General features: G+C 37.6%; 1 protein-coding gene across 3 annotated transcripts in view; it reads right to left on the bottom strand.

Annotated features, from left to right (window-relative positions):
* Positions 1-17,888, bottom strand: part of HGF (hepatocyte growth factor) — a 57,539-nt gene that overhangs the window by 27,423 nt on the left and 12,228 nt on the right. For 2 of the 3 annotated variants that reach the window (XM_056341324.1, XM_056341326.1), the window contains exons 2-7: positions 17,606-17,771; positions 12,775-12,887; positions 12,061-12,175; positions 7,405-7,547; positions 5,584-5,704; positions 663-781 (exon numbers count right to left, since the gene is read on the bottom strand). In XM_056341324.1, coding sequence (XP_056197299.1) covers positions 663-781; positions 5,584-5,704; positions 7,405-7,547; positions 12,061-12,175; positions 12,775-12,887; positions 17,606-17,771 — 777 coding nt within the window. The remainder of the gene's footprint in view (positions 1-662; positions 782-5,583; positions 5,705-7,404; positions 7,548-12,060; positions 12,176-12,774; positions 12,888-17,605; positions 17,772-17,888) is intronic. The other variant, XM_056341325.1, reaches the window with a different exon arrangement.

Raw genomic sequence — 17,888 nt, forward strand, 5'->3', positions numbered from 1 at the left:
TCTCAAAGTGGGCATCCAATATTTTTACACCTTAATGTCACTTTGATTCTATTCCCTGCCTGTAAAGTGTGGATAACAAAACCCGGCATCTTGTAGTTGACAGATAAAAAGAAATTAATTGCCTGTGGAGTGCTTTGATACTGGAGTACTGAATATCACAGAGAAACCCATGAGGAAATTAATAATTCTGTCTTCAGCACAAGGCTGAACAGTGTGTAGGAACTGAGGCCTAGAACTGCACAACATGCAAGAGGAAAACAAAGCAATGAATGGTTGTTGGAAAAGGAGCACCGAGTAGGGAATGTCCACATGCACCTATTCCCAAGTTGTAATGCAGATGACCAGCATGGCCAGACTAATACTCTCTATATAGAGAACTTCATGATAATGTTGCCTCAGTTTTTTTAGTTCTTGATATTCCTACATTTTAATGCAATTTCCTATACATAAAATATAAACATAATCCAGTGCTAAGTAATACACAACTCTTATTTCCTGTCCAGATTAAACATAATGTCTTTATAGGACATCCTCTTTCAAAGCTATGTTTTAAAAGTCAGTGAAGGGCAATGAATGAACTAGCTGTGGTCCTATATTGCTTGAATTATCTGCATCCAGATTTTGGAAAAGAAAAGGAAGTAATAAATTTTGCTTGAACTCACCACACGTTTTAATTGCACAGAACTCCCAAGGGGTGTTAGGGTCAAGAGTGTAGCACCATGGTCTCAGCTTGCCATCAGGATTGCGGCAGTAATTATCATCAAAGCCCTTGTCAGGATATCTGCAAACCACAACGAGAAATGTGTCAGGGAAGTCTTCCTGGCAACGCTTCACTGGCTTGTACAAGGTACCTAAAGGACAACCTTTGGCAGAGGCAAACAAGAACCAGTTCCTATTAACCTTGGGTCTGATCCTGTGATATGGATGCAAAGACTCTTTTAAATTATTAGAAAGTTAATAACATAAAATCTCTTTCCAAATACGCAGCAGAATCAGACCTCCACTGAAGGGTTTCCCTGCTGTGCTAATGCACAGGATACCGGATGGGGTAACTCTGCTAATTGCTACACTTGTGCTCTTGTGTCTGTCAACTGATGACCAGTCTCTAAAGCCACTCATTTTTTTTTAAACTGCCCAATTAAGTGTGGATTATATAAACACTGCTTGGCATGCTGGACTCATTAAGAAAACAGGTTCTTCAGTGCAACAGCCCTGGGTTCAAACTGGAAGCCATTTTGAATAGCTATGTTACTAATGATAGCTCCATTTTTGTAACAGAGCTCATTCTAGGTCATGCCCTCATTTCAAGCATTGGGGGAAAAAAAAGGAGAAAAATAAGGAATTGACTTCCATCTCACTTTATCTCATTAAGATTTCAAACTATTGTGCCATTTAATTGTTTCCATGTCCCTATTGCCATCACTGAACAATCAGGCAGATATTCAAGATAAGGAGGTTCTTTTTGTATAAATGTGCTGTAGTAACATCTATAAACTAAAAGAGAAGGAGATAAATGCATACTTTTTTTTTTCTCCAGTGAATACAAATTGTCTTGGATTTCCAGTTTTATTGAAACATGTTTGTAAAAGAAACAAAAAATAGATTACCCTTGAGGGAAACATGAAAAGTATGTAAGAGAACAATAAAGTTAACTACCTGGGAACCTGAACCCATTTACAACTGCAAGCAGATGTGTTTTGTACAAGCAGAGGAAAATATGATTTACACGCATATGTTCTTCCTAGGATGCTTTTTCTGTCAAACAATTATCCCAGTTTTGATTCGTGTATTTACAACTTGTTCTCCCATTCCTTGGGGAAAAAAAAAAACAACAAACACAGGTTCCTCCATCTATACAAGGGACAGGGACAGGATATAAGTGGAATTAAAAAAAAAACAAAACCAACAACAAAAAAACAAACAAAACCACAAAAGACAAAAAAAAACCACCACAGCCTAAACAACTCAAAAAATCCACCACTAAGGAAAAACCTCACAAAACTGAAAATTCAAGGACAGTAAAGAATGTGGTAGTTTCAGATCCAGCAGCAGTGCCCTGTTTTCTGTTAGGTAGAAGACAAACTGTAAAGGAACACACTGTGTCCAAGGATTTCATAAGAAAACAGTTAATGGGTTAATAACATAGCAGAAAATGAGATGGATTTGGCCACCCAGTAGGTGCAGTGATGACTTTTGATGTTGTCAGCACATGCTCCATGTCATTTAGCAATGGAGAGTTCATGGAACTACCCAGGAACGAAGGTGAGTCCAGAAATGGCAAGGTATCTGCAGTCCTAGCTCTCAAAAAACATTCAAAACAACTGGGGATGTAAAGAATTCACTTTCTAGAAGGTGAGTGTCTTTCACAGCACTAAATGCTCTTTCCTTCCTAATACTATATTATATGGTTCCAGTATGACACAAAAGTTTTGTTTGCTAACTGAAACTTAAGTAGAGATGTAACAGTTCTTCCAGGATCAAGCTCTGAGTGTCTTTGTGGGATGAAGTAGTGTCCATGAACTGTCTCTTTCCACCTAACATAGCTATATGCCCTTATCTAGAGCAACAGCAGCCTTCCTAGTCACTGCTTCTTTCGACAATATTCAGGCATGCTTCTGCCTCCCTTCATATCCAGCAAGCAACAGTTCCTCAGTTCCTACAGAAAAGGCCAACTAACACTTTTAAGACACAAATATTAGGGAAAAGATGTGCAACAGGGCTTCAATCTGTTCCACACAATTCAAAGTGAGATCATGGAGGATTCCCTGCAAGCTCATCCCTTTGCTCTGCACAGTGCTCCTTTCCCGGCATGCTTGAGCAGAGTTCTCTTATTTAGAGCCAACAAAGAGCCTAAGGTTTCCATGATCTTTCAGAACCCTAAATATATCTTCCCCCACCCCCACCCTTGAAACTATAGTAGCTGTACTCCACTGCTGAAATTGAAATGAAGCATTAAGATACACATCTGGTGTCAAAATCAAGACTTTTTCTCAGTTTCTAGGGTGGAAAAAAAGAGTTTTAGACAGAGATAACATTTATTCTTTTTAAAGAGACAGGTGCTGATATTTAGCTCTGCTGGAGCTTTAGTGTCTAAAATTGTTCACCAATATTTCTTTTCCCCTTTTTGTTTTAAAAGACATGCAGAACTAGAAACCTGATTTTGTACAAAGTAAATGCTCATACAAGAGATATAAAATAGAGTATTTTAATAAAAGGATACCTGCAGTTGTTAAACTCTTATACCACACTTCAATCCTACTTTCCTGCACATAATTAGCACCTATTTTTACAGCATATTTGATATTAAGCAGAAAATATGAGCAGAAGAGCAGAAAACTCTTGCTTCTTTGTGCTGCTTTATGCCTATCTAAGTCACTATCCTCAATGGTCTTCCTTCCATACTGAGACATAATCCTGCCTGTGAAGAGTACATGAGAGAACTGGAACTTCAGAATACAATCCTGTATCCACTAGTAGCTAAAACCAGGTCATGAAGAAGCTGTTTGAGGGGATTCCCACTGCTACCTTGAATTACATCAGTAAACAGGTATTATCAATTTTCTTCAGTAACTGACCTCTGAAGGGAATAAATGTGGAACAATTCATTGAGGTGACAAAAAGCGAAAGTGAGTTGTATTCACCCTAAGCTGAAAAAATTGTCCAGCAGCAGATAGACTGAAGCATTTGAAAAATTTACTATTTTTACCTCTCTTTCTTCATTATTGTAACTGATGAATCCATATATGAAAATAAGTTTAAATATGCCCAGCTAATCCTTCCTGGTTTCCAGGTTATTCACATTACCCCTCGATGATCTAGTATAAGCCTCTCCAGAGATTGCTGTGCTTTAATGGATCATTTGTTCCAGATCTCCTCTCTTATTTTCAGCATAAATGACTATTGAAAAAGCCTACGCAAACCAAAGCCCACAACGTTTTTAAAAGCTAGTATAATCAAAATATAGTTATCACTACCTTTAGTGACCATTCCATGAAGTTAATTAATATCAGTGTATTAGAAAGGTACTGTACCCCAGTTACTCTTCTGAAAGCACACAGAAATCAATTCGTTTTGGAAGGGCCACTTCTTCATAAAAAAGCATTTTTATTGCGGTCTGAAAACTATCAAGAAGACATTTTCTGAAGGAAATCTTTCAAGGAGGAATGCAGTCATTTGTGAGACTGCAGTTAGTCTGAAAAGTCATTCTGCAAACAATACAAAATTAACAGACAAAAGAAATTTCCTCCTGACAGCAAAATGATCATTGTTTGTACCCAGAAGCTCTATAGACGTTTCACTCCCAAGGAATAAAGTTCTGACTTACTCTAGACTGCACAGCAAGCACATGGCAGAATTCAGAAACAGATTACCTTCCCAGTCTGCTAATACAAAATATTTATTGTAGCAGAACTATGGGATAGCCTGCTATTATTCATGAAGATCACCTGAGCCAAGAGGAAAGAGATGTTATATCACATAAACTCCAAAACTTCGGATCCTTAATGTTTTACTGAATAATCAGGCTTTCTAAAATCTACCAGCACACGAATTTCAGAGTATAAAAATGATGCTTTATTTAGTGGAACAGTTAAACATATATAGATACTTTCAGTGGAAGGTCTCAATCATTCTGAGTTCGTTGATTCTTGTAATCTTCCTCTGGCACTTTAAGTTTATACAATCTGCTACATACATGGAGATCATCCAAAATCCAGAGTAAAACTAAAATGAAACTTTAGTTCAGTTTAAGAGAAGCACAAAGGCTCTCCTGTGTGGCCTAAACCCCCACAAAAAATCCTTCCAAAAGGATGTATTATAGATGACCCTTTGCGGTCGGGTGAATTTTACCCTCTAGGACAAACCCTAACAGGGATGCAATTTGTCTTGCTATTTCTGACTCATCTTTTGGCATTATGTATATATGTCTAAATTAAAAAAAAAGAAATAAAAAGTATAAAATATAAATCCATCTGCATAAAACACTAAACAGAACAATGAACTCCTTTCCCAAGCTGAAAAACACTAGTGGGCAAATGTTTTAGTCAACTTGGAGACTTAAACCTGATTACAAGAGAACACCATCTACAGCTTTAAAGCTGTTTATTTTAAAAAAGGAGCATACTCTGACTTGACAATGCTGGAAGTCTATATTCATTAGTTGTGTTAGGAACTCTAACACAAAATTACGACTTTAATCTTTTACTTTGTGATTACTTTAAGGTATTTTAAGCTGACTGAAGCTGCATAACAACATATACAGAAACATTCAGAGGTTAACTTTTTACTGTCAATGAAGTTAGGGAGGGAATTTTGATCAATTAATGCAGCACATGTGTATCACTACACTACACAGCCATGGGATGTAGCACAACTGCACAAAACAGCCTCTAGTCCCCATCCTGCGTCTCCATCGTAACAGCAGCCACCCTGCACACACCATGGGCCAGGAGCACAAGCCACTAAAACTGGTGAACTTCATAAACTTCAGTTCAGCTAATGCTGATTTTGCCCAACTGGTTCCAGAACATGTGTAATTTTCAAATTATAACCACATGGATTTGTTTGGGAAGGAAGAGAGGTTACCTCTCTGGACGAAATTTGTGCTTGTGTGGTCTCTGAAGATCCCAGCGCTGACACTCCTTGCCCGACTCGGTGTGATCCATTGGCCCTCTGTAATTCTCTCCATTGCAGGTCATGCATTCAACTAGGAAAAAAAAAATAATAAATAAAGGTATGAGTATTTTATTACACTGATGACTTGTAGCACCAAAAAAAAAAAAAAAACCAAACCGAAAAAACCCCAAACAACTAACAAAAAACCCAACAACAAAAAAATTCAGTCATATCCCTGGTGTTATAAATTGAAAAAAACCTAAAGAGGTATAAAAAAGTGATCCTTTAGTTAGTTTGATATAGGAAATGTCCTTTGGAATAGAATTGCATCTCTTTCTCAGATCTAATACAAATGCTTAAATCTGATATCACTTTATAGGACACTTATGGTTTCAAGGCAGGTAGGTGAGAGCTGCTAGAGGCATTCATTGCTCCTAGCAGATTTTTAATCTTACTTATGTTTAGTAACAGAGAGACACATATCTAAGGAAGGGGTATTTCTTAGAGGTGAGATTTTCTAATTAAGTAACATTCAACATTCTAAATCATTCTAAGTCATAGTATAATTACAGCACAAGTATAGAATAATGGCTGAATCATAATTTCAATGAAGTAGTCTGTCTTCCTTAATTCCCAGCACTTTCAGCTACATATGATACTGTTTCTTTTCGATACTAATTCTTTTTGGCAGCTTAAACTATGATACATTTTCAGCTCTGGTTTGGGAAAGTGGGGGGTGAAGGGAAAGTGGGCAAAAGCTACCAAAGGGATTTGAAATCACTGTTGAACAAAATATGCTTCATAATTTAGAATGAGAAGTCTTAAAATATAAAATAAATTCACCATAATCATCTATAGTCACATTTCTCAAGTTCCCACTAATTAGAGTAATTGTAATGAAGGAGCACTTAGTAAATACTAATTTATGCAATTACATATCTCGCTCTTCAGTCCAAACCTCTGCTACCAAAGTCTTCATCCTTCAGTGAGCTCCAGGTCTTATCCCATTTGAAGCTCACTTAAATTGGTGTTTAAATGTTAACTTCCAATAGATTTTCAAGCTACTTGTAAATCATTCTGTTCCTCCTTCCCTCCCCTTCTCTTTTCTTCCCCCCTCCACTGCATAGCTATTGCACATGACACATAAGTAGGAAAATTAAAGGCATCCTATCTTGAGAATGTAAATGAGTTGATTGGAACTGAATTGGCTGATTAGCAAGATATAAGAGCTTAGTTTGGAGGTTAACAGAACTTAAAAGTCAACAAATGCAATCATGCACATGAAGTGTCTCTAGAATTCTGTGACTTGAAAGTTGAATGAGATTTGAGTATTCATTTGAAAATCCTAATGCATGTTTAGACTGAGCTTTTGTCCTGTAATTCAGTATCTGTTTTTTCATCCAAAAAATGAGTTTATTTTACCATTGAATGGCGCTAGATGATTTTGTCACAGAGTAATGCTGAAATCGTTAATGGATTCACTACAGTCTAGACAAGTGAAAAAAAGGGTACAGTTGTGCGACCAGCACAACTTCATTGATCCAGCTCCACTATGACCTGAAAAAGAGCTGCAGAGCATGAAAGCTTGTTCAAGTCTTCCAGGGAACTGGAACATAACAAGATCTCCTCTTTCTCTAATAACTTGTCTTGCTACTTGAGTTATTCTTGCTGAGAAATCACCTATTCTTTCTCCAAAGTCCGTGAGCAAGTGTCACTGAAACTATTGGAAATTCTGCGTACCTGCTGTCAGCAGAGAAAAGGCAACTTTCTGTGTGAGCCGTGACGGGTTACCTTGTGAACAGAGAGGGATGTCGCAGACCTCATGCCGTATCTCTGGGCTAGTGGTGAAGCACCAGGGCCCTCCCTCTTCCCCTCGGGGGTTTCGACAGTAGTTTTCCCGCAGGTCTTTACCCCGATAGCTCGAAGGCAAAAAGCTAGTTTTAAAATGACAATCATTACAGTATAAGAGCATGCAAACTTTGGTCTTACTCATATTATTTTTTACAAACAGAAACAATCACATTTCTGCTTCCTTCTCCCTCCCCCCTGCCTAAACAAATGCACACATCCGAATATCTGTCCATACAAAAATACACATCTTCAGTAAGGATTACTCAATCAATAGCCTAAAACTGGGACAATTTTTTGAGCCTGTAGCTTGCTCTAGCAAGTATTACTCCCAACCCTCAGGCATCCAGAGCCAGCTATCTGATGCAGAGCCAGAGGCAGCAGCACACTCCCTGCCAACCCACACTGCACTCTCCTTCGTGAATTTGTCCTTGCTCACACAACGGTGGAAGGCCCTTGGACAAGGGCGAAAAATTTATTGGGTGCATAGGGGGAAAATTCATTGGGTCCATAGCCATGTCAGACCTGCCTTTCCTATGCATGCTGTGCACATATAGCAGGCCTGGCTGGGATTAGTGTGCACCTTCAACCTAAAGCCCACAAGCAGAGAAACCTCTTCCAGTCACTGGTGAGGCAGCAGCCACAACTGGGCATCAGGAGCATGTGAGCATGACCCAGAGGTGTGACACACCACAGCCAAGAGGCTTTCACCACCCAGAAACACAGACTGCTTTGCATTTCAGCATCAGGAATTTCTCCAGATCCCACTTGAGCTGTCTTGCTTTATGTTCTGCCACAAGCCCCACTGTTGCCACCTTGGGGTTTGCTACTTATAGATCCACTCATCACTGTAATTGTACAAGTCAAGTCATTTAACAGCAGCCTAGCTGACTTAAACTGTCCAGGGTCAAAGGTTTGTATTCTTAGCTGTCTGTAAAATTATGTGCTTACCTCTAGAAAAAATCCAGAGATATATGTAGGCATGTGTGTGTATATATATACACATATTTATAGATAAAACTGATACTAGTTATTTTTCCCCACAAACTAGAGAATAGCTAACATACTAAGGAGCCCAACCCCAGAGCTGGTCTTTTCAATGGCACTGCTAGAGCTCATGACCACACTCAGGCTGCACATTGCAGACAAACCCAGTGGCACTTCACTGCCAGTTTCACTGCAGTGATGCTTAAACAGCAGCTAAATCTCCGTGGTTAAAAAACACATTAAATTCAGAGTTATGCTCAATTCCATGAGGATTTTTTTTTTTTAATTGAAAAGTTGGGCAAAATACATAGAGGATAACATAATACCTATAATTCAACTTAAAAAATTACATTTAATTTTTGAGCTAAGATTTGTTTTGGGTCTTTTGCTGCAGCATATTTAAATTCTAGTGGAAATATCACAGATAAAGTGCACCTTTTAATCTGAAAATGCCTAATACTTTATTTTGGGTGTTTGTTTGGGGTAGTGGTGTCTTGTTTGTTTGTTTGTTTATTTCATTTTGGTTTGGTGTGTTGGGTTTTTTTTTTTTTTAATCACCAAGGGGACTCAGCTGTATCTGTATTCTAGATGGGGGAAAACAGGAATAAAATTTCACCTAACTTCTTTTAGAAGACTGCAGAAACTTGCAACTTAGGAAACTAAACAAAGCACTTGGGACAGTCTTTATACACAGACACTGATTTAATTTATATACAAAAGCAGAAGAGAAATGTATGGTTCCTGCTGTCCTTGGCAAATTGTATGTTACAAATTAATAAATAAAAATTAAAACAGAGAGGGAAAGAAAGAGAAAGAAACAAAAATAATTTTGTGACACTTTAATCATGTTTTATTCCCATTAATGAAATCTTTGAACTAACTGAAGTGGAAAATACCTCTGTTAATCACATTGTGGTTCTAGTCAATGCAATGTGGAAGCATTACTTAAAAGTGCTTTTCTTATTTTCAGTGCTTGAAGAGAATAATTTTTATGTCATTACTGCTGCCTATAAAATTGTTGCTTCTGTTTTTCCTCTGTAGTCTTGTAATATAAATCTTTCAGATTTTTTTTAGCTAAAGACAGCCCTAGGCAAACTTTTCTGATGGGACACTGCAACCTGCATATGCGTTAATCTCATATGTCAGTGCACTTTAAAATATTCTATTTAATTTTCCTGCTGGAAAATCTTACTGGACATTAGAAAATATAGGGAAAAGGCATTTGAAATTATGTCAGATATGCTGTCAGAACATTAAAAGAAAAAAAAAGTCTAAATGAACAGCATTAAAAACTCAAGATGAGTCAGATATACAAATGGCTTCACCAAGTACTGAAGCAACATTCTTGAGGGAGTGAAGACATACCTGCAGTAAAGACCCACCCAGAAATGGAAGACAGAGCCACACCTAAAACTGTGTGCCAATTTAGTTCAACTGTATTAGGTAAGGGAAAAAAAGAAAAAAGCCAAAAACTAAAGCCAGTAAGAGTAAGGATGAAAACAGATTCAACCACAGCAAGTATCATGGAAACTAGCAAAAGCCTCTGCAGTACCAATCTACTCTTTGACCATTTCTCTTTGAATCCTTTTTGCATTGGCTTTATCCATTCAGATAAAAAAAACTCTTGGGGGTGGGGTGGGTGAAGACAGTCTTGTAATCTCTACTGGGATGGAAGGGATGGAGACAGAAATAATGGAACCCTGATTTCAGCTGGGAGTCTCCAGGTTCTACTGAAATACAAATAAATACAAATATATTTTTTTAAGTACAAGTACCAGTTTAAAGTCTGAAGTTATTTCATTTCTTTCTAGAAAGATAATGAGAAGTCAGTATAGTATATGAAAAAGGGATTTATTTTTCAATGTCACTTTGTGATAATCAGATGTTGAGAAAAACTGACCTAAAAATCTAAGCCTTTCATACTAATAAGTTCCAAACACACCACTACTGTCTGCTTCTTCCCATCTCTCTCATGTCTCTGATGATGAAATCATATTTTCTGATGTTGAAAAACAAAATTAGCATGCAGCCACCTCATTTATCCAGTGACCTTTTAAAAATTAAACTTATTGCACAAGGCAGGAGAAAAGTCATTCTCATAAAATTCATCATAGAAGAGTGGCTGTCCAAATGTATTAGATAAAATTGTGTATGTTGTATATTAAAATGCAATTTAGTGATAATATATACTATCCAGACACTTTTCTTTCTTTAAATATATAAAGTCATAGGTATATCATATAGAATAAATGCTCATTCTTGCTTAGGCTGTTATTATTGAGAGTTCTTTCACTTCTAGAAGATGAGGATTGTATACTTCCAGGTGTTGAGCCTCAAGAGGTCATTGCTGTGGAAGCTGATGGTATTTATCTTATGTTCACAATTAAGTAGAAGTCTGGTCCCACACTGAAAAACAAACACACTACCATCTATATTATAAGCAGCCAAGTCTAGTCAAGTCCAAGCCTGAGGCTCAGCTTTCTAACACATCATAAGAGGAGAGAACCCAAGTGTCCTTTGCCTTTTAATGTTGTTCCAAGATATCATCTTGCACACTGGATAGATTTAGTCAGGACAGGACTAAGCAATCCACAGCCCAGCTCCTCACTAGCAATCTCCAGCTTGACTCCTCCTAAAAAAAGTGCTGATGCTGGGAGTCCAGAGCAAAAGACAGCAACGTGGATAGGGAGCTTATGGGTGAGGGTTTTGGCTCTTAAGGCTTTATGATCTAAATGGTGAAAGCCAATACAAAAACGTTCAAAGAAAAATGGTCAAAGAGTTATAGACCAATACTTCATAGTCCTTTTGCTAGTTTCCAGTAATGTTTGCTGTGGTTGAATCTGGTTTTACCATTAATCTCACCAGCTTCAGCTTTTTGCTTTCTTCTCTTTTTCCTTAGCCGATATATTTGAACTAAGTCTACTCTCAAGGTGTAGATATGGCCTCAGTTCCTGACTACATCTGGTCTTAAACTCAAAAGTCTCATACCTACTGCATCAGACTTTATTTATTGCTTGCATGATCTGAAAAGAAAGGGTTTCAATAATCTGTTCATTACTGCCCATATATTTGTTGCCTAGTCTAAGTGTTTTATAGTGTTTAACATATTCTGCAAATAACAGAGAATTAATACTGACTATGCAAAATGTAGTAACAATAAGTATATGCTGATCAAATAGATGGGCTAATACCCCTAATATCCCTCCCTTCCTAATAATGCATTTTTTTAAATTACCCATTTCCTGGGAGTCATATTGGAAAACAGTGATAACCTTCCAGACCCCTGGCTGCAGTTCCACAGATGTTTTATTTCTGTCAGTAGCTAAGAGATCAAAAGGATATAAGCAGCTAAAAAAGCTGACACAGGAAAGAAAGAGATTCAAAGACACAGGCTGGCATTAGAAGGGACTTCTTTGGAGAAAGCCCAAGAAGGTGAGGATTTTCTGGGCTCTGGAGAATGGCATCTCTGGGGGACAGGCAAGAATATACCTAAGAGATTTTGTTGTCTAAAGTCAGTTTTCTCATAAATTCTTTTTCTGCTAATAAGTCAAACCATGCTTTATGGAAGCTGTCTGGACACTATTCCCATTGTCTCTGCTCCTGAACTCTTACCTGTGCTCATGGGGGATCATTGAATTCCAGGCTTGACACTGGATACCACTTTTGGTAACAGATATCGTTCCTTTGTAGTCTGCTCCTTTTCCAATGATACAATTCCTGACATAGTCTATTGAAATAAAAGGGAAGAAAATTAGGGGGTTTGTTAATGCATTTAAAATTTGAGCTCATCATCAGTTTTCACATTAAAATAATATATTTTTGATAGCCTTTAAATACTTCATTATTCAAAATACTGTTTAATTGCCCATGTACATTCTTGTCTTTTTTTCAAAATACTGATCACTAACTTCCCAACGAAAGCTACTGAAAATATTTCCAAGGTGTCTGATTGACCAAAAGTCCATATCTGAGGACTTAAGTCCCCCACTCATTAATGAGGTAATTAACAACAATATTAAGTCAATAACAGTAAATCATAAAACTGAGCTTTTATGTAGTAAACTGAAGTAGCGACTCTGACTAGGACATAAGGTGGCAAGCAAAGATCTAGGCTGGAAAACTGAGTAAGAGTAAATATGCAGACAAACTTGCATGACACCAAAACCAGGATATTTGTAAATAAAATTGTAGGATACAGCTTTCCAAATGCATAAAACCATCCCATGCCCAGGATGCTCCTAAAGCCAAAAAAGTCACTGACTGGCCTCAGCCTTTTTTTCCCCCTCCATAGCTGGAAAAAAAATAATCAGTAAATAAATCAGTTACCCTTCTTTTCATACAGATCAAACGCATGGTCTTGCTTCTTTCTCACACCATTTGTCAAGCTGTTGAAGGATAACCAATGGCACCGTTTTGTAACTCTGTCATACGCAAAGGCCCTGCAAAGAAAATCTGGATGAGAAAAAAATCTGTGTGGTTTATAATAATGACACATGGCCTGCCAAGGACCATGCAATGACATCAGATTTATTTTTACTAGGAAAGTCAGAGAAACAGTCCAAATTACTATTTAAACCCACAACTGTGCTGACAAGAACAAAGAAACAAAGAAATTAAATTGATGTGGCCATTACATTAAATACCAACTTGGTTGTTCACACTAATCTAAGAGTTCCCTTGTCATTAGAGATCTTTATTTTAAAACTGAGATAAATGTGACTGAGACACCATTTGTGTCTCCAGTTGTGCTGCTTTCGGGGGGGGGGGGGGGGGGGGGAGGGGGGAAGGAAGACTCTGAAACATCTTTGCTGGGCTTACAGTATGTGCCTGAAATAGTTAAGTATCTCACACTGATGGCTTAAGGAAAATTCAAGCACAAGGTGTCTTGTTTCTTGTCTAGAGCAACAGAGCTGTTTAAAAACAAGATTATTTTTATGAATAATCTAAACTATGATAGCGTACCTACAGCTTGTCCTTGCTTTGCTTTTGGTTTCTTTTTTTCTCTGGTTTTTAACTGCTTTCAAGGACAGTGTACAATGTGTGCTTGGATTGAGTGGATTTGAGGGGACAAGAAAAACAAATAGATAAATAAAATTACTTTTTTTCAATATTTTAAATGAAATGTGCAAACCTTTTTCTCCCAACACCATTTTGAAAGGAAATTCCTTAAGTGTAGGTAAAATATTTTAAAGTATTTTAAAAACACAGTTGACTGTCCAGGTAGGTGGAACAGTTATTCCAATTAAAAAACAAACAAACAACCCCCCCCAAACAAACAAACAAACAAACAAACAAACCCTTAAAAATCCTTTCCCCTCCTTATTTTCTCATTAGAACCAAATCACTGACATAATATTACTTTCTCCAACCCACCACCAAGTCTACCTTTCTGTCAGTCACCCCAAGCCTTCTGAAATATTTTATTCTACCTTAGAAGGCATTTTAGCGCTAGTTGATATTACCCAAAATACATACAGATTTCCTACACTTCATCCATGCTTTGGTTGTGCCATATTCGGGCGTGCTAAATGCCTCAAGTCAAAACTCTTTGATCTTCCTTTAATTCACCATACAAGTTTTTCTGTGTGAGATCTTGCTGGCTTCAGTTAAAGATACTACAAGATGCTATCCAACCTCCCCACTCTTCTCCCTTTAAAACATCCTCTTCATTATCGTTTCCATCACCAAACAGATTTTTCATCCAACTGCTCTCTCTACTCTGTTGACTCCAAATGTTTCCAACCTGCTAACCTTCATCCTTCTGCCCTTGTTCAGCCTTCTGTTCTCTCCTGGCTGGTTCTCAAATTTGAGTGTATCCAAGTGCCTCTAACTCCATCTTCACAAAAATATCCTTGACCTTTCCTGCCTTTCCAATTACATTCTCTTTTCCTCTCCTCCCTCCTAAAGTGGTAATGCAGAATGCACTGTTTACAAACATTTCTTTCAGTTTTTGCCTTTCAGTTGCCTTTTGGTTTCTTTCCAGTTTGGCTTCAGCCACTTCTGCACATAAAAGTTTCTAATAACCTTTTCTTGGACCCAAATCCGGAGGGTTTTTACACTTCCAAAGTCAACACAGTTAAGAAAATCCTTGGACTTTCTTCTACTGATACTGCCGATCACAACAATTTTTGTTGTTGCTCTTTGTACTGCGATAATCAGTAGATTTTCTGAAAGTCCTGTGGTCTGTACTGGAATCCCTTTCTGTCTGCATACAAAGACACTCTAGAAATTAAGCAGATAACAAAGGAAAAAACAGGTACAGCTTTTTAGGTAAGGCAGTGACATGTCTGCAAATGTCATCTGCATAGCCAATAAAATTGTAATTATATTAGCTTTTTCTCATCCATAAGAAATGTAGGGGGGAAAGCTGCAAGGATGACTGAAGGAAAACTGAGTAATGGACTGCATATGGTGGTGAAACAAAGGAATAAGAACAACTTAGCAGCAGGTTAATGAAGCTGAAAGGGAAGCCAGAAAAAGATGCACAGAGGGTTATGAGGTCAAAAAGACAAGGCAAGTGAATCTAAGCAGTACTTTGATGGGAGATTTTAGGAATAGTGTTATGAAGAAAAAACAAGTCTAGATAACGATCTTGTAACCAAGTAGGAAATGATCAAGATCTGTGCAAGCATGACAGCAAAGGAAAAGAGGAAAAGTCCATTCTGAAAAGTGATACGTATTAGCTCCAGCAGAAAGGTGTCAGAGTTAAAAACAGCAAGGATTAATGATTACCAAAGTTTACTTGCAAGTGATACAAAAAATATCATGTCAAAAGTGGTCTTAATATTATTTCCACCCCTCCTGCCCAGAAAGTAAGGTGTGGCCGATCCTTTATAAGTCTGTAATGCCTGGCATCTGCTACTTTACCACTTTCTGGCACAAAAGAAGCCCAACCCTCTTCTTACTTGTGTGCCTCACAGGGCACAGACCTAGGTGTCACTGTTCCCAGTGCTACTGTCACAATTATGTTACGAAGCGTTTCTATTTTATTTGACCTTAATGCTAAAAAAAATGAGATTGCATCCAGAAAACAAGACATCAGTGCTGTGACACAAGTGGTGGAGAACTACTGCATGGATTTGGAGTATCTGAGTTGAGCCATGAAAACATCAATAACCAAAGGAAAATCCAAGTCTTATATTTAAAGTACTTAAAATGCCATTTTGCATTACTTTTCTTCTTATTTTAGAATGCCCCCACAGCAACCAGTAAACTAATTGGTTTTACTTTGTGATAGCAACAGATTTCACCTTGTAGTAAACATATCCTGGAATGAAATTAAAGACTGGGGATCCTAGGAATAAAAGGGAAACATTACTAATCACTGGTTCCTTTAAAAGGGAACACATGTCAAATATGTGTTTACAGTGGCCTCAAAGAACTATGCACACTACAACAGGACCCATCTGGGGCCAAATGGGAAACCACAAGAATGTTCCCAGATAGAGAAATCCCTCTTGCTCTGCAGCATAGTGGTAGCACAGGCAAGACCTAATCACCTACACCTCTCTTACTAGCCCTCCTTGCTAAAACTTTGTCAGGAAAAATTGGAAATTCAGAGCATGAGTAGCCAGATTTCTAATTTATTTTTTTATCTTCAGTGCCAAATAATCACATGACTGACTGCAATTCTGCTGTCTGTGACTCTTCCAAGCTGTGTTCTCAAAGTCCCTCATGGCTCCTTTAAGTTGCTTTATTGACTGATTATGGCAGGGAGTATTTGCCCCTTAACGAATCCATCAGACACTGTCCCAATAGCAAAAAAGGTCTTCACAGGTGAGAAAGCTTTAAAAACTCAGAGATTCTAGGTTATTAGTCATGTAAAATAGAATCAACAAATATATTAACTTATTTTTTTTTATTTTCAGAACACAAAATATACCATCCAGGCAGCTACAACTAGCTTGAGACAATTTGCCTAAGCAGATATTGGAATACAGAATTATTGTTTGCTTAGCATCATTCAGAATTGTTTTATACTGTGAATTCTAGTTTTATAATATTTCTTGCTGCTGACCATCAGAACTCAAGGATCTCTTGCTGTATTGAATACAACCTGATCCACTTGGCAATGCTACCAGTGGAAGCTCTGCCAATAGGAAAATGAGTGGCTTGCACCATGTGAAAAATATTAGTGCCTGGAAAATATTTTCTAACAGAAATAAGTAAACTCTGCTTATTGTTTACATATATAAATAGTCAAAGTACAAAATGATACAAAACTAGATCTTGCAACACTAGAATTAAAGGCTTAAAGAAGGATTAAATTACAGTCAAGGACCTTTTCTGCAGAGGAAGAGCTTTTGTTATCATATCTGGTCTAGCTTCCATTTGTAGCAACTGTCAAAACTCACATTTCAAGATCAGGCTCAGCTTTAGCCCAGTACTCACCAGTACAGAAGTCACCCATTCTTTCCAAGATTCTCCTGTGTTCGTGTCCTTTCATTTATTGCTAATGGTCTAGACTAAGAGAGGCCAGGGGAATAATTTAAGCCCAATACATGGGAAAAATAATAGTGATTTGTTCCAAAAAATAGTAGAGAATATGTACAAGGCAGACAAGCAATGATGTGTTTCTAAGAGACAGCAGATGCTGAAGAATAGCTATCATATACTTGTAATGACTGTGCAGCCCAGAAGGTTTGATTTCATTGTATCAGATCATAGTACTTGCCAGTGAACTTCAGCAGTGCGTGTATCTGTGCTCCATGTGTGAAGTTCCCATTGATTTCAGCAAGAGTAATGTGCAAAGAATGAAGACAGAATATGGTCTGAAGTGATGCTGAAATACTGCAGCTGTGATGTATGACAATAACCATTTTATAAGAGACATAAAAATCTCAGAAATGTTCACCGAACACTATGGTGCAGCACAAGTCAGCCACATCTTAACATGAGTACATTTTTTCAGCCATGTTATGGAAAAGGTTACACACCGACAAGCTAACAAGACAGAACAACTCAGATAAAGCTTCAGAAAAGACTGACACTCTCTGGACAGTTAGAACAAGATCATGGAAATCAAAAAGCACAGGCTTTAGGTTCTCCTCAGTACAAGCTACCACTGATGACAATTACAGAGACATCTTTGGTCAAATAGTGCTATAGAGGTTCTACTAGGAAAAAATGATAAAAATAATAGAGATAGATAACTTACTTGCAAGTGAACGAAAGGCCTTTGTTCCTGCTGCATCTCTTGGCACATTGCTCAGTGGTATTTAACAGCTTGGTTTTTACTTCCAGTGTTTTGTTTACTTTAATGAGCATCAACTCTCCTGTTTTTTTGAAGTCATGAAGAGGATTTCTCCTTCTTCCTTTACCCTCTAAGAAAGAAGCAAAGAAGAAAAAAAAAAAAAAAAAAAAAAAGAGCAAAAACCCACTGTAAAGAAGAGCGCTGAGATTAAAGGTGGCATTAGATATGAATAACATTTATCAGGAAT

The sequence above is a fragment of the Falco biarmicus genome, chromosome 5 (assembly GCF_023638135.1).
Source record: "Falco biarmicus isolate bFalBia1 chromosome 5, bFalBia1.pri, whole genome shotgun sequence".
NCBI classification, from domain to species: Eukaryota; Metazoa; Chordata; class Aves; order Falconiformes; family Falconidae; genus Falco; species Falco biarmicus.